This window comes from Ziziphus jujuba, chromosome 5 (genome assembly GCF_031755915.1).
Source record: "Ziziphus jujuba cultivar Dongzao chromosome 5, ASM3175591v1".
NCBI lineage: Eukaryota > Viridiplantae > Streptophyta > Magnoliopsida > Rosales > Rhamnaceae > Ziziphus > Ziziphus jujuba.
The window spans coordinates 10,458,796-10,476,560 of NC_083383.1; the positions used below are offsets into that span (position 1 = coordinate 10,458,796).

A 17,765-nucleotide genomic window follows, 5' to 3' on the forward strand; every position below is an offset into this window, starting at 1 on the left:
CCTCTCCTCCTCTTCAACTCCTTCACTCCACCCCTACAATTATGCTCAATTAACGTCTCTCTCTGCAATTTTGCCACCTCAGCATCATTGAAATTTCAATCCCAAGTCTAACCCGCCCATTTCACTAAATTTCATTAAAATATTTAAAAAAAAATATATATATATATACATATATTTTTTAAACATTATTTATTTAAATTTTTATATTTTCATTATTCGAACCCATATTTTTATAATATAAATAAAAATATTGAATTGAATTACGAAAATTATCTGTTCTATTATTTAAAAATTATATATATATATATATATATTTGAACATTACAAACTATTCAAATTTTTACATTTTTATTATTTAAAATTATATTTTTATAATATAAATAAAAATATTTAACTATAGAAGCTTTCTACTCTACCATTTAAAAATCATATATATATATATATATATTTTTTTTTTTGAAAAATGACATTTTTTGGGGATATAAAAAAAAGTTGTGAGAAAATTTGAAATAGAAGGAGGGTGGTCCAATATAAAGGAGGGTAGTGATGGGGTGGCAGAAAATGGAAAATGGGAAAGAAAGGAAAAAGAGAATGGAGGAAGAAGAAAAAGAGAAGTTAAGAGGGGGAAAAAAAAAAAAAATGGAAGTATTTGGGTGGAAAAGTCGGTAGAATACGTACACAAAAACATTTGTGTGGACTATTTTACATTATTGCATACAGACATTTTCTATTCTGGACACAGAAAATATATTTATTATAAATGCTAGAGAGAGAAAGTGAGTCAGACTGAGAGAGAGATAGAGAGAGAGAGAGAGAGTGCGTGAGTGAGTGAGAGGAGTATTTCAGAAGCTCACTGCTTCGCTGATTTTGAGGCATGAAATAGAGAGGAAGAGAGAGAGAGAGAGAGAGAGTGAGAGGAGTGCTGCACAAGTTTAACACCCACATAAAAACCCCCATCCCGTGTCAAAAATATCCATTTTTTTATTTTTACTGCATTTGTGCTTCTTCAATCTAAATACAACATCTTCTCTGAAAGTTTCCAGAGCAGAGGAAGAGAACCCAGGTGGGTTTCTCCTTCTTGTTCTACTTGTTCTTCGTCTTCTTGTTCATTTTCTTCTTACCCCTTGTTGTTATCTCTGTGAGATTGTGATTCATCATTTTCTTTGTTTTTTGGTATCCAATGGATGCATTCTTGGATTTCTGGGTTTGTTTGAGGTTGAGCTGAAATATTCAAGTTCACACCTTTTTTTAATGGGCATTTATTGATCATCTTCACAGGCTTTTTTTTTGAATCTGCTTTTGAGAGATTTTACTATGCAATCACGGGATTTTTTCCAAATGGGTTTCTCTAAGAATGCCTTGAATGTTGTTGTTTTTTTTTTTTTTTTTTTTTTGGCTGTTTTCCTACCTTTCTAATTTCATCTGCTATATGATCAAGTGATCTTGCTATTTATTTAGCAAATGGAAAAATTATCTCATAAAATCCTAGCAGGCTTTAAATGATCTTCCATGATTCAACCCCCTTTTCCCTTCCTTCCTCTGCATTTGACTTTTCTAACTACGGTTTCTATACTTTGCGTTTGATTATAGATTTCTGTGTCTTTTCAGACTTATCCTTTTGCTTTAATAATGGAAATAAATTCCGATATTTCTTTTTTCTCATAAAAAAAAATTATGTATCTGCTAAGTTGGAATGAAAATAACTGGGAAGTTTTCTTTGATCTCAATCTTTGAGAACATTGTGTTCTTATATGTATAGTGAGAGATTTAATCATGTCTCATATGAGATTTTTTTCCCAATGCAGCTCATGGATTGATAGTGTTATTTCTTTTTTCTTTTCTGCTTATGATATTCTGCTTGCATATTTTGATGTTGATTCTTTTTTTTGTTTCTGATATTTTTGGAAAGGTTTACTCATTTTAAATACCTTGTTATTTTTTACAACGCAGATAGGGGGCTTCTGGTTCCCTAGAGGGGTGTATTGTGATAATGCTGAGGAAGAGGACCAGGTCAATTCAGAAGGATCAACACCACATGAGTCAAGTACCAATTTCTGATTCTGGGTCTGAGTCCTTTTTCCACTCTGATGTTTTGGGTCACAGTCTCAAAACCAATTCTTTGTTTCCTGTTCCTGGTCTGCTTGTTGGCTTCAATCCAAAGGGTTTAACAGAATCTGATTCAGTTTGGAGTCCAACATCCCCTCTAGAATTTAGAGTGTTTTCAAACGTAAGCAACTCCTTTAGGTCCCCAAGATCAACCAAGGATGTGACACAAAGGAGCTGGGATAATAGTAAAGTAGGTCTAAGAATTATAGATTCTCTTGATGATGATAGAAAACTACCTGGGAAAGTTCTCCGACCATCAGAGAGCAAAAACATTATTTTTGGACCCAGATTGAGGATTAAATCCTCAAATGGTCAAACCAATACAAATTCTTTTGAGTCGACCAAATCTCTGCCTAAGAACTGTGCAATTTTCCCTCCTTACAAAACGAAATCTCCCCTGCAAAATGGCAGCTCTGAGGTTCTTTTTGAAATTGGGGAAACCCCTTCAGAGCCTGAGTCATTTGGTAAAATCAGGCCTTGTTCATTGGATTCCTGTAGGAAATTTTTGACCCTACCTCGTTTGAGTGACCTTAACCGCAATTCCAGTTCTGGGAAATTTTGTTTGGAGACTGTAACCAACCAAGCTATTTCACCTCCTCAACCTATTGGAGAAAGCCCAAATTCAAACCAAATCTCAGGAATAAAACTGACTACAATCCCTGGATCCATAGGTTCTGCAAATGGAATTGTTGGGTCTCTCTCAGCAAGTGACATTGAGCTTTCTGAGGATTATACATGTGTCATCTCTCATGGTCCCAATCCCAAAACAACTCATATTTTTGGTGACTGCGTTTTGGAAACTCTCTCTAATGATTTGAGCCATTTTGCTAGAAATGGGGATAGAGAGGTTGGAATGCCCCAGCCCATCACACAGACACAGATTTCAAATCCTTTCTCTTCAAATGATTTCTTGAGTTTCTGTTACTCTTGCAACAAGAAATTGGAAGAGGGGAAGGACATCTACATTTACAGGTTTACCACAGATTCATCTACAATTCTTTTATTTATTTTTCAAAGCGCCTTTGATGATTGATTCAGTTTGACACTTAAATTTGATTTCTTGCAGGGGTGAGAAAGCATTTTGCAGTTTGAGCTGCCGTTCACAGGAGATTTTGATTGATGAAGAATTGGAAAAATCCAATGAATGTGATTCTGAAAACTCTCCTATGTCTGATGATTGCAAGGAAACTTTTTGAAACTGGCATCATTTGATGCTTCATAACATAGAGACTTGTGTTTCTGCTTCCATCATGTCCATGATCGATGAGACTGACTAACGCCGCTGATCATCCGTATAAAAGAGCTGTTTTTGTGTATCTCTTGGCAGCCATGGATGATCGTTTTGTACATTGTTGCGTTTGCTACCTGTGTTTCAGCTACCATGGTCTAGGTGGAATGATGGGGTTCAATTTAGCTACTCTCGTTTTCCATAAAGAGACATTAATATGTGTCTTTCAAGTACTTAATTCTCTCTTATATTATGCCATGTAGAATGGTGAAAGCCCTTTTTTTTGGCTTCCCTTTTTCACTACTACGCCCGTAATCTCTATTATGGTAATTTTATTTTATTTTATTTTTAAATCATCTATCATGAAAAAGTAATCCTGTATGACTGAACCAGTTTTTGACTGAATTTGAATTATTATTGTACACATTCCGCTTTGTTCCTTATGAATGTTTTATTTACTCTTTGGATGAATATAAGAAATCTGTTCAATTTTCAATTCACAGGACAATACCATTATCTGGATTCACCAATAATCTTTACATGAACAATTTCCATCTACAAACCGATGGAATCTGTAATTATCCCTGATAACTATTTCTCTGTCGTAGGTTTGAGATATCAGTTTCATGATTGAGTGACAATCTCCACAAATCCTCAGATTATTCACAATTCGAATAGGTGTTTTTCCATGGCTGCTAATCAGACCAAACGCCACGGCCAACCGTTCGCTGTGATGGGATGATGTTTCTCGTAGATCCTTCTGTTGTAATCTATCATTCATCTCATCCAACATGGAATAAATATTTGTGGACTGAGGGTGTGAAAAATCTGCAGCTTTAAATTTGGACAGAGTGCCATTTTGTTCTATCAGACTACTTCCTGGTTGCTTCTGTATTCCTAATTCATATAACTTTGTTCTTGTTCGACTCACATCATCCCATTTACCAGCTTTTGCATATATGTTGGACAGAAGAACATAAGCAGCAGGCTCCAGAGGGTCCAACATTATGAGCTGTTGAAATGCATGCTCTGCCAATTCAACATTTAGATGGCTTTCACATGCTCTCAACAAGGCATACCAGATTAAGATATCAGGTTTGATTGGCATGAGCTCAATGAATTTTATTGCCTCATCTAAGTGCCCAACTCGACCTAGGAGATCAACCATACACCCATAGTGCTGGATATTGGGAATAATATTGTAGACGCTGCTCATCTTGTTGAAATATGTATACCCTTCGTTCACTAAGCCTCCATGGCTACAAGCAGATAAAAGAGCTATGAATGTGACATGATCTGGCTTTATTCCTGTTACTTCCATTTCCAAGTAAAGGTCAATTGCTTTCTCGGCTTGCCCTTCCATGGCATGTGCTGCAATCATAGCCGTCCACACAAATACATTTTTTTCATCCATCTCGGAAAATAACTCATACGCTTTCTCTATGCTCCCGCACTTACCGTACATGTCAATTAGAGCAGTTCCCAACATGTTATCCAACTCAATATGATTCTTTTTTATGTAAACATGGACCCAAATTCCGTGATTCAGAGCTCCAACAATAGCACAAGAAGATAGCATGCTGATCAAAGTAAGCCTGTCGGGTTTTACAGTAGAACACTGCATCTTCCCGAATAGCTCAAACAATTCTCCAAATCTATGAGATCTTGCATAAAAGTTGATCATGATGTTCCAAGAAATGACATCTTTTTCAGGAATTTCACTGAATAAAGATTTTGCCTTCTCAATCTCCCCACTTCTGCAGAAACCATCTAACATTGAATTCCATGAGGCAACACTCCTGCTAGGCAACTGCTTGAAAATCATCTGAGCTTCATCCAGTGCCCCGCATTTTGCATACAAGTCTATCAAAGCATTACCAAGAAGCCCTTCATAAATCATCCCATATTTCACAACCAAGCTGTGGATGGATCTGCCTAATTTGCGGTCTTCCACATGAGCACAAGCAGAAAGTACTGTCGCAAAAAGAACTTCATCTGGCCTTATATTTTCGAGCCTCATTTGCCTAAATAGCTCTAGACTTTCATTATAGTAGCCTCCTTGGACATATCCCGAAATCATGGTCATCCATGAAATCAAGCTCCTCTCTGTCATGTGGTCAAATATGCATCTAGCAGCATGTATCTTCTTAGATTTCACATACCCACTAATCAATGTAGTCCACAAAACAACAACACCATCGGACATGCTTCTAACCGCAAGCTGATGTGCTTTCTCCATTTTCCCGCACTGAATATACATATGAACCAGGCAGTTCAACAAATTTCCACCAATCTCCAACTCATTCTTCTCAATATAAAGGTGTAAATTCTCACCCATTTCTAAATCTCGCAGCTTAGAACAAGCTGAAACTAAGCTAATCATGGTTATCTCATCCGGCTTAACCCCATCAAGTTTCATTTCACGAAACAAATTCAGAGCCTCACCTAGCATTCCCATTTGAACATAGCACGATATCATAGTATTCCAGCTAATCACATCTCTCTTGGGTAATTTCTCAAACAAATGATGCACTTCGTCCAATTTTCCACATTTTGAATATAAAGCCATCAGATTGTTGTTCAAAGACTTATTCCTACCAAACCCATATTTCAATACTCGGCCGTGGACTTCAGTACCTGGTTGGAGGGCCAAATTTCTAGAACAAGCATGAATTAAGAAGTGGAAAGTGGATATATCTAATGGAACCCCTTGACTAACCATATGATAATAAGTCGAAAAAACTTGTCCAAAAGAATCATCTTTAAGACGGTTCTCGATAAGGGTATTCCAAATTACGGTCTCTGGCTCTTGGGTTTGACTTAAAACGCCATGAGCGTAATGGAAATTTTCTGTAGAGATGAAGAACCAAAGGACATGGCTAACCATGAAAGGGTCACGGATGAGATTTGTGGTGATCAAATGCCCATGTATTGGTAAAAATTCTTTGATGGTTGAGCAAGATTTTAACAACGAAACGATATAGTCTCTTTTAGGGATTGGATTGGAAGGGTGATTAATGGTTGGTATTTGAGCTGTGGGAGAGAGAGTCGAAAGGGAAGTGGGAAAAGATATGGCCATTCTTGAACACTAGCTGTTAATTCCCTCCAATATTTTATTTGGTTATATTTCACTGTTCCTTTTTATTTTGTATTCTTTATCAACAGAACAATGTTTTCAAAATTTAATTACAAGAATACCCAAGGAAAGATTGTAAATTTGTAAACTTTCCTATCGTTTGAGCTCCAGCACTAATTGTTTCAAAAAAATAATAATAATAATAATAATAATTCTATCACTAATTTAATTGAACATTTACGCACACACCAGTTGAATCTTGATTTCCGTACCAGATAATAAAGATCGAACTTACAAGAAATCGATAATAATATTAATAATAAAAAAAAAAAAAAAAGTTGGCCTATTCAGTTTTGAAAATTGACAAAAGAATTGCACACTCTCATATCACTTCCAAAGCAAAGATGAAAAGCATTCGACGGTGGTTAGAAAGACCATCTAACTAAAAAGTGCCAACTCTTTTTCCCTAGTTGCCAAAAAAATAAAGCTGAAACAAGCACTCACAGAATTGAAGTCCATCATCTAAATGATATTGCAACCAATATAACCACAGGACCCACTTACACCACAAAGCTTTATTCTCATATGTTATTACCAAAACAAAAAAATAAAATAAAAAAGAAAAGAAGCTTTCTTCTTCTACTGGCAATCTGTACGTTAAATATACGCCCCTTTCATTATTTATATTTTTATAATTAGTTTTTGGTTAAAAAAAATGTTAATAAGGAATTCTTTTGACTTTAATTCCAATTTTATTTGGCACATTTCATTATTTATTTTTTAAAAAAAGAAGCACCGTTAGAAGTAGCTGTAGTCCTATGTTGATGATGATGGGTGCCTTGTCCTAATACTTAGACAAATCGAAGCACACCAAATTGACTAACATACACGAAAATTGCCGTCAAAACAAAGCTGCATTACAGGATTCAAATGTATCAACTAACGCCTTGTTTTTGATCATTCACATCCAAAGTCGGTGTGCTTGTTTCTTCCATTGGCAGTATGGTAGCGACTTTTTTGGTTTTTGTTTGTTTGTTTGTTTGGCGTGATATTATAATCGTAACAAAACTTGCTTAATGGACTACCTGTCACCTTGTAATCCTTCTCCACAGGAGCCAGATCTTCCATTTGAAAACACTTTTAGGTCATTATCGCAAATTTGATTAGGCAAACACCAAAACAAGAAGGATTTAACCACAGAACAGCAATCCCTTATCGTATGGCCAAGTAGGGGGGGGGGGGGGGGGGGGGGGGGGGGGGTATTGAGGAACATACAGGCACTCCACAAGTGGGAAAAATAATGGATGTAAGTTTCTATTACATTCACTCCCTCCCAAGTACAATCATCGCCCAATGGTATATTCTCTCTAATGCTTTCTTGTATTTGATTCTTTCCCAGCAGGTAAAAAAAAGCATTAAAGTATAAACGAACAAAACCAAGGGAAAAAACAAGCTACTGAAACTCTTAAATGCATGAAAAAGCACAACACATAGCTTAAATTATTCCCACGCAAGGAAAATGATTAACCGGTAAAAAGATAAACGAGAGACGGGAAACGAAACGAGACAACGAAGGAAAGCGGACGCTGGGCTGACGCCCTCCATGAGATAAACAAGCTGCAGGACCACAGTTCCTTTTCTTTCCTTCATTTTGCTTGACCAGGTGCTCAAAAAAGCAAGGAAAACCCAAGCTTGGTGACCACAGTGACAGCAATTGTCAAAACTCTTTTTTTCTCGCAATCAAATTGCCACATGCTCACTGCTCAGCCTCTTGTTTGACGAGTATTGTAGGATCTGCAGTTCGGACATTTCTGAGCCACAACATGGTAGTCCACGTGAGAGGTTTTTCCGCAGTCGTTGCATAGTATCCAAACCTGTTTTTACGCTGTAGTTAGTATTTTTACTGACATGGAGACGTAAATATTTAAGATTTAGGGGAGATTGGCTGAAGAGAATGAAGAGAGAGAGAGATTTAAACCTTTTTATTTTGATATAGTTGAGGCATTGGTGTAGCTGCAATCTCCATGTCAAATTTCTCCCATACCTTGGACATGTCACAAACAGACTTGGAGCAAAGAGGGCATGCATATCTGTCACATAATCTGATCGTAAATGATAAAATTCTTCGTATAGGAGGATAAATAAAATCAAATCAAAATGAGGATGGACACTCACTGATAATGTTCCCTCATATCCTTCAAGCAATTCTCGTGGATAGTATGTCCACATGGAAGGACAGTCACATCATTTCTGGATTCAAATAGATACTGCAAACAACCATTTTGCTTAGCTTGTAATCCTCATCGATATTTATCCACCGGCATTAATGACAAATCTATCTTCAAGCATTGCAAATCTTACCTCAAAGCAAACAGGGCAGTCATGATGCATTGCACCCTCCACACAAGGGTGACTATTTTTTAATACCATCGAGTAGCAGCAACCTTCATTGGAAGCATGAATGAGTAATTAATCATATTCATAATCCATGACCACAATAATGCAAAATGAGTTCCACAAAAATAATACACAAGTATAGCTTACCACACTTGTAGCAGTGGAAGAAATTCTCACGCCCTCCAATCCTGTGACAAAACACAGGTGAAACAAGTGAATAAAAAAATCCTTGCTACAATAATCATTAAAAAGCTAAGTATTAGCAAGGTTTTTATGACTCGAAGAAAACTAGATTTCCCTATCATTTTACATATTGAACCCCAAGGCATGCAGAACAAGGAGATGAAGAGAATACCTGCAAATGCCACAGCCACTACAATGATATTGTTTCTTAGATATCTGCAACAGAGAAAAATCAAAATTATTAGACCCGCCAGCAAGATGCTAGCTACTCAAATTAAACAATAACAGAACAATTTCACAACAGGTAAATATTGAAGGCATGATAAGGAAAAAATCACATAAATTCAATTCAGTGTAGGTAATGATTCAATCACCAATTCACATGTTTCTATACCAAAGTAGGAGATTGCCAAACACTTGAACATGTTCTTGAACCAGGCAAAAAGAATCCAACTAGCTTTTACACTAACTCAAAACGCTTGAGATTCATAAAAAATTAAAAAATAGAAAACAAACAAACTTAATTAAAATGTTTTAAAAATAAAATTAGGCACTTACATCATCATCAAATAGCTTGCAAGTCTCACAGAAGTAATTTCCCATGCATACACCACAGTTAATACAAATTTGCTGAACCTGTTAATGGCAGCAAAGGAAGTGTAAGAATAAAACATTGGTCTGATTGTATACCCTAACCATACTCCGTATAAAAGATAATCTAGCAGCAAATAAGTACAATCTATAAGAAGTTTCATAGAGCTAGGTTTTAAAAGGTGCTATAAAACCAAATCATAAAGAATAAGATAATTAAACACACCTCTTGTTCAGTGCCACAAAGTGAACACATCACCTGTTTTAAAAAAAAAAAAAACCCCACTTTGTCAGCAATATCGCACAACACCAGTAAACAGATCTTATGTCGGCAAAAATGCAACAGAAGACAATTGTTAAAACAATCTACCTGTTCCACTTGATGGCGTGGTATGTCATGTCTAAGCTTCTGGTCCACATTGATATTGTTCTGTAAACCAACATAATTAAGAAGTCAATACCACACGTTCAAACAAAACTACAAATGCAATAAACTAGACCCAATTCTAGATGATCAAAAGTTAAAATCATTTGAAAATAAATCCCAAGCAGAGAGTACATAAACCAAACCCCAACTTATTAAGACAAGATTCACATGCATTCACCAAAAATTATGCCATATTGTGTATCTAAATTCAATGGAAGCACATGGCATGAGATCCAAGAGTAAACAATTAACCATAATGATCCCTTATATTACAAGTAAAAATTATTGAAACCTTGAATAAAGAATCACAAGCCAACTCATGTAGGACTTCACTGGATGCCTCGACAAAGACATCATGAAAATATATTTACATTAATTTATATTCATCAATCAATATATAGAGATCAATTACTAATGCATCGAATTAATGCAACAAGTTAAGATTTAAATTCTTCATTATTGTGAATGCATGCACAACAAAATGCAAGTGTAAAGATGAAAAGAGATTCACCTTTGCATCATTATGACAATGGTGACAATCAAAAATCTCATTGCAACATGGAGCTCTGATACGACACCTCCTTCGGTAATGTGGACATCTGTGAAAGGACAAATGAAGTTATTATTTTTCTAAGAAAACTAATCAAAATAAATTGGCAGATTAGTTAGATATTTACCCATACTGCATGTATCCTTTGTCCAGCAATTCAACAGCATTTGTATGATCCTTTGATTCTTCCACAAGCTTGCACTCTTCGTCAGATGGATAAGGGTGTGTGCACTCTGCTTCATAATCTTTTAAGGTTATATCTTGCATGCATTTTGATCCAAGTTGCTCGGATGTAGTTTCAGTAAATGCTACTTTCCCCATTGAATATCTCCAGATGAGATAAATAGCTAGCTAGAAGCTGGCAATAAGCCTTAAGCACCTGCATACAAAAACATATTTAGCAATGATAGTAAAACTTGAAAAGGCATATTACTTAACCGATCAAGCCACGCAAACACTCCATGAAACTCTTGCTTTCTTCTACATTGCTGCAGATAATTGAAATCAGCAACAACAAAATCCAAGCAAGGTTGAACAGCTCCATCAGCATTTCTTCAAGAGATGGATTCATCAAAACTAGTAGACCTATAAGAATCCCATATAATAAATAAAATCCAGCACTGAAGTACTCCAGAGCCTCCAGCTGTTAAAAGTAAGCAATAGGATTGCATGATCACTTGATTCCTTGAAGAAGTCCCAGAACCAAATCCAACTATACTGGGCACGATCAATAGACGTCCCAACCTATGGTAAAAGGAATATATCACACAATCAAATGCATTCAAAAAGCAACAAAAGGAAAGGGGAAATAGTGTGAGAGATTGCAGAAATTTGTTTATCATGATTGTCCATAAAGGACAAGCCTACCTCCAATGGAGATTCCGAATCAAGTCTTCTTCAAGAACTGAACTTACCCAACAAGCACCCTTAAATTTACCATTAAGACTCTAGTGGCTTCACTTTAGTTAGCAATTAGCCATTTGAAACCTAAAAAGAGTATCTTTATTATCTAAATAGATGAGTGGAGTACAACCAGAAGTATAAGTTATGGCCTGATCACCAGAATAAAAGTACAATCTCCTCCATGAATCAAATTCCGACTATTGAAGACTAGAAACGTCATCTCTATTAATCTTGTTTGTAACTCGAGGATGCAAAAACCAAATCAAGAGATAGAAGGGGAAAAGGGCCAGTAATGAATTTGGAGTAAAGAAAAGCAAAGAAATCAATCATTCCTACTGACAATATTTCATAATGATGCAGATGAAATGAGCAAACAAAATGCTGTTTGTTCACAGAACATAGTCAAATATAGACCTGCAATGAAAACTCAAGAATCCAGAGAGATAAGGGTTATGATGCAAATAAGATCCAAAACCTAAAGCATACACCTTGCTAGGAACTATGAACACACTCCCAGGTGTTAGCAACCGCTGACATCCAAATTTGACAACACTGCACAACACCCCTAGAGAAACACCACCTAACAGGAACAAAAATGACCTTGATGATCTGCAGCTGTTATAGCCCCACTCTCAAGATATAAAATTCAGCACAGGCATGCGCCATTTAAGCAAGAATGATGCACATTGCCTGAAATTACACAAGGACAAAGGGTCCATCACATCACTTCAACTTTTGTCACACTTTCAGCTAGTTTTTATGCAACTAGTCACCTACGTCAGGTAACAAAAATATGCAGGCAGAAAACTTTAAATCAAGATCATTCTCTCCCCTTTTTTTTTTCTTTTTCTTTTTTTTTCCCTTCTTTTTCTATGGTGATAACATTGGACACAGGTAGTTATGGCAGTCCTACATTGAAAATAGAAAGAAAATGTCTCTTAATCAGCAGTGATAATCCTGCTACAGATGAATCTTTTACAACAAATTATAGCTGTAAATAAGAATATCAATTTGGCAGAGATTGATAAAGCCACCGCGAGATATGATAAGAGAATATTCTGGGACTTCTTCTGAAGGTAGATTTAATAATTTTTGAATCTGATGCTCAAAATATTTGCATGTACAAGTAAGGAAGATATTCATATCCTTAATAAATCCAACAGACTACTTTGAAACAATGGTTCAATGCAATGGACATGCTTCCATTTCCTTATGCACATGATTCCATAAAGGGCACCATAATGCGACAAACTATGTCATCAAACAGAATCAACAGTCATTCAACAATGGCAAAGTTGGTGGATTTTCTTAACATTATAGAGTCCAAAATCCATGATGCAATCTACTTAATTAGTTTCATTGAAAATAACTAGATGTCCAACTTAATTATTTCCATTGAACTACAAGTCCAAATTAATTGTATTATATAGGTCAAATGTAACAAATCGACAACAAAACCGTTAACAAATGACACAAGATATCAACACCGGCATCAAATTGCGCCAAAATTTAAGAAAAAACAACCAACAAAACAACAAACTAACCAATCCATCAAAACTCAGAACAACAAGAAACAAACAATTTCCATGCAACCTGAAGTCAAGCACAATACTAAAGATAATTTCAATCCAAATCACTAATCTTCAAATCAAGATTTCAGGCCAAAATCACATAAAATATGCTACTGATGACCATGGTCATCTTCCAAGATCATTTTCCAACGACTCAAAAGTCACTACTAATTACCGTCCTATATATACTCAGGCTGCGACTGAACTATTGCCTATCTATCTAAACGAAATTCTCCCTTAAGAACCCTAACACTCTAATTGATCATTTTGAAAATTCAGGATTAGCATAAAACCAAAAACAAAAAATAAAATAAAACAAGATAAAATAAAATAAATCATGATTTCACAGCTACTGCTACAGCTACAGAAAACGAAAACTTAAAAATTAATAAATACGAAATATTATATCAACATTTCTTCCTTGGACGCTAAATTTTCACAGAAACCATGAGAATCATAGAAGTAATTTATTAGAAAAAGAAAAAAATTAACTTACAATTTAAGCCAATTCTATAAACAAAATAACGTTATTCACATCCAAAACAAACTACCAAAAATTCGTATGAATTTTCACAGAATAACGAACTTTCAATCAGGAGCACCAAAGACGGTCAGCTTTAGCGGATCCACCCGCGTTCGAATGCGTGATCCGAATCTGAATTCGAAGAGCTCGTAATGCGACTTGCCTGAGATGCTACTGACGCAGAGAGTGACAGAAAAATCTGGAGAAAAAACAGAGAAGAAGAAGAAGAAAAACTAACCAGGATGGAGTAGAGGGCAAAGTTCGAATTTGGAAGCGCATATTTATAGCATTCAAAGGGAATGCTTAAATGCTTTGCTCTTCCAGAGGCTTCGAAATGGGCACGAAAACGAAAGCTGTCAATAGCCAACGCCACGGGTCTTTTCATTTTTGACCGTGTTGTGTGCGAATTGTCTTAATTGCCCTCCACTCCTCAAAAATATCTCCGACTTTTCCTAATCCGGAAGCGAGAAAGTTCAAAAAGCAAGCGCGTCCCATGCGTTTAAGGTGGAACCGTCACCGATCGCTGTCTTCAAAGTACGTAATTACGTACCAAAGGGGAATGTCGGTTATCTGGACCCTTGATCGACGTGTTGGTCTAATCTGATCAATAAATGTGATTAAAATCAATGGTTAATCATCTAATGTCGTCTTACATCAGTAAACCATGTGATTACTTCTCTCATTTATAGCTTGAATCGAGTTAAATGGCGACGCGTGTAATTGGAAGGGCCACGGTTGTCTGTATTCACCACGTGTCGGGACTACTGCATAGTGCGATGGATAATTAGACTGAAGTTTCGGCAATATGACGTGGGAAGATTAGAACGATATTAAAATATCAGTAGGCATGACCTGGAAATGTTAATTTGGAGATTTTATTTTATTTTATTTTGAAAAGACACTAATTTTGGAGTTAAGCCGTGGGTTTTCCTTCTCTTGGCAAAAATAGTAATTGAAAATAACAAATCGAAAAATTTCCAAAATATAAACAAAATTAAACCAAAAAAAAAAATTCCAAGATATATAAAATTTCAATTTTTAGGGCGGAGAGATAATGAATTAATAGTATGTATTTTCAAATACGATTATTATGGTTTTTTTCTAAATTATTGTGTTATTTTGATCGTAAGTAAATCATCGTTTAAAACCAATAGCTTTAAAATGAAAAAAAAAATTTATATATATATATATATATGTATAAAACTTGAGCTTTGGCCTTTGAGAAATATTTGCACCTTTTAGTATAATGCTTTTAAAATAAAATGAAAATGTTGCCAATAAATTAAACTATTTTTCCCCCCCCGACAATTAGGTCAAGACTTGGAAAAATATAATGCTACCATATTCAATTATTGAGTTAAGTGAATTATTAAAATAATATTCTATTAAATGATTTGTGGTGATAATGTTATTATTTTTCTGCTTGGGCTTGGGAGCTTAAGTAATAATTTTTTTGGTAGGTTTAAAAAATATTCTCTCCAATTATATGTGTATATACTCATGCACCACGTGGCAAACAAATGACCTAGTCAATGTCACATGACAAAATAAACGATTAACAAATTGTAAATTATTACTAGTCATGACATGATTAAGAAAAAAAATCATAAATAGTTTGAATTGTCCATGGAATTTTTTTAGTAACCAATTTGAAAAAAAAAAAAAGAAAAAGAACTATAGATATTGTTTTTCTTATTTTTTGGTAAATGGAAGTCATAGATATTGTTGCTATCGTTTGAATTCCGTCTAAAACATGGAAAAATATGTGACCATGAATTTCCAATATTAATGATGAGTTTTGACGGGTTAATCTTACACTTGGCAATTTGGCTTGTGTGATTAAATAATCAATGAGTGAACTTTTTAAAAAATAAAAATAATAAAATATTGAAATATCACCATTTAGTTCATATAATAGTAGATTTTTTATTTTTTATTTGGTAAACTTTATGAAAGCTAGAGACTGAGAGAGTTGTACTTTTTTTTTTTCTTGAAAAAAAACAATGTTCCAATGAGATTCATCAATTCATAAACATGATAAACTATCTAAATCAGTATATCTTTAGTTTTTTTTACAACCCTATGGGAGTCTGTGGCATGCACCACAAGGCATATCATGTTCAAATCCACTAGCTCAAACCCTGAAAATGATGGAATAATAATTTCCTTCCATTTGCTTTACCCTCTTGCATACCATGAGGTGGATGGGATATAGATTACTTATATCTGTAATATGGTAGAGTTATTGGTTAAAATAAATAAATAAATAAAATCTATGATAATTATTTATTACTCAATATATGGCTTAGCATTGTTCTTATCCCAAACCAACAATTTTTCCACCCTAAGTGTTTAGCCATCACATATACGCTAATTTGCTAAATAAATATAAACAATATTGATTAGTGATACTATCATAATATTTATCCATCTACCTACACATTATTTTGTCAATTGAATATAATTAATAGATATTGATTGGTAGGGGTAGTAAACTTCTAACAAAAAATAAGCTAATAGAATAAAAGTCAAAGTAAATCATAGGACAAACTATTATTTAATGTTAGGAAAAAAACTATTAAATGCGTTTATCAGTATTGTAAGGCATGTGAGAGTTTTTTTTTTTTTTTTTTTTTTTAAATTTTTTTGGGGCTGAAAGTGAGGCATGTGAGAGTTAAGAGATTATTGATTTTTAACTTAGATAAAAACTTATGCAGACCAATCGCACTAGCCGACATGATGTAATTGCCCAATCAGTTGGTGCCATATGGTTTTAAAATTAAAAAGAATAAGAAAATGAGAAAAACTTATAGAAAGTAATATTTTTGAAAAAACTTATAAAAAGTATTTTTTTTTTTCCCTATACTATGCTTTAGACATAACAAGGAGACTAAAATAAATTTATCGCGAATGGGATGATTCTTAATCTTGTGCAGCAGAAAACAAGGACATTTTAGAAGAAAGTATAAAATAAAAATAAAAATTGATAGAAAAAATGAAAACTATATTTATAATTTTAAATTTTATATTTTGAAAGTTCTCCGGCTAATTTTCATAATAAATTAGAAAATAGTAGATTAAGAGAACGGAATATTCATTTTAAATACATTTAATACAATTGCTTCTACAACTAAAAGTTTTACTAAAATGTTGCATTTATAATTATATTTTCAATTTTTATTCTTCAATTTTTATTATAATCCAATCAAGTAATGTTAATTCAGATAATATACCATTTACATTCATCCAAATGGGGAAAATATCATTTTAAATGTTCAATTATTATTCTAATATATTATTGTAATAAACAATTTTAAAACATAAATTAAAATAAAAACAATTATTTTAGCTCAAATAATATTATATTAAAAATAACTATTACATTGTATAAAGTCAATACTGCAAATACTAAATTTAGTAATTAAAATTTTAGGAACTAATGATGTAGCACTCTATTATTATTGTCAAATTGATAATGTCATATAACAATGGGATCAACGAAGCAATGCTAATTTACTTAATATAAAAGATTTGACCACTCTTAGAATTTCTCTTGTACAAAAGGGTGCATATGTAAAACAGTAAAAAAGATGTTGAAAAAAAAAAAAAAAAGCAAGAAAGAAAACCCATGAAAAGTGAAAGAGAAAAATAGATTCTATATGAGAGGATGCAATTGTACAAACTTAAGTGAGAGAGTTTGAGCGGGGTGCCTGGAGGCATAGCCACACAAGCACACAAAAAAATAATAATAATAATAAAATAAAAGGGTGAGAGAGGTTAAGAATGGTTGCCGCAAAAAAAGAAAAATAAAATAAATAAATAAATAAATAAAAATGAAGGGCATTGAGGAGTGATCAGATGAGGCGGCCAACAAAGATGGTGACAACGAAGATGATAAGGTAGACACCACAACACCGACCATTAGATCCAGCCAAGACTTTCCACAACGGATAAAGGCTTTGGGTCCCACCTTTCACGTGGCCAGTTTTTAATCTGCTTTTAAACGTCCATTAATATCTTTTTTCTTTTTTCTGATGTTACGCTACTTACAGTTTTACACTCAACAATCATAAGACACAACCCACCGGTAGGAAAAAAGAACGACCAAAGGAGCGGGTCCCATCCTGATCCTTATCCCTTCCATCAAATCTTGATTGATGACTGACCATGATGGCCTGGGACCCACCGTTTTCAATCATCTTCTTTGTCC

The 17,765-nt window shown here is 34.3% G+C and overlaps 3 protein-coding genes across 9 annotated transcripts; 1 reads left to right on the forward strand and 2 right to left on the reverse strand.

Annotated features, from left to right (window-relative positions):
• Nucleotides 1–659: 659 nt before the first annotated feature.
• On the forward strand, nucleotides 660–3,760 carry LOC107411176 (FCS-Like Zinc finger 11). The gene is made up of 3 exons (XM_016018719.4): nucleotides 660–1,063; nucleotides 1,951–3,078; nucleotides 3,173–3,760. Exons 2-3 carry the CDS (start codon nucleotides 1,991–1,993, stop codon nucleotides 3,300–3,302), a joined length of 1,218 nt encoding a protein of 405 aa, XP_015874205.2. The 5' UTR covers nucleotides 660–1,063; nucleotides 1,951–1,990; the 3' UTR covers nucleotides 3,303–3,760.
• Nucleotides 3,761–3,807: 47 nt separating this feature from the next.
• LOC107411144 (pentatricopeptide repeat-containing protein At3g62890) lies at nucleotides 3,808–7,662 on the reverse strand. Its single transcript, XM_016018676.4, has one exon. It carries the CDS (start codon nucleotides 6,411–6,413, stop codon nucleotides 3,858–3,860), a length of 2,556 nt encoding a protein of 851 aa, XP_015874162.1. The 5' UTR covers nucleotides 6,414–7,662; the 3' UTR covers nucleotides 3,808–3,857.
• A 37-nt stretch (nucleotides 7,663–7,699) lies between these two features.
• On the reverse strand, nucleotides 7,700–13,825 carry LOC107411161 (probable E3 ubiquitin-protein ligase RZFP34). 7 transcript variants are annotated; one of them, XM_060816999.1, is made up of 13 exons: nucleotides 13,619–13,825; nucleotides 12,062–12,151; nucleotides 10,686–11,302; nucleotides 10,520–10,607; nucleotides 9,952–10,011; nucleotides 9,808–9,840; nucleotides 9,549–9,626; nucleotides 9,163–9,206; nucleotides 8,955–8,995; nucleotides 8,772–8,854; nucleotides 8,586–8,677; nucleotides 8,389–8,512; nucleotides 7,700–8,284 (listed from the first exon to the last, which is right to left on the reverse strand). In XM_060816999.1, exons 3-13 carry the CDS (start codon nucleotides 10,877–10,879, stop codon nucleotides 8,174–8,176), a joined length of 948 nt encoding a protein of 315 aa, XP_060672982.1. In that variant the 5' UTR covers nucleotides 10,880–11,302; nucleotides 12,062–12,151; nucleotides 13,619–13,825; the 3' UTR covers nucleotides 7,700–8,173. The 7 variants fall into 7 exon arrangements, with proteins under 7 accessions (XP_060672982.1, XP_015874183.1, XP_015874182.1 ...); XM_016018697.4 differs by lacking the exon at nucleotides 12,062–12,151 and having other exon boundaries at nucleotides 10,686–10,937; XM_016018696.4 differs by lacking the exon at nucleotides 12,062–12,151.
• Nucleotides 13,826–17,765: the final 3,940 nt, after the last annotated feature.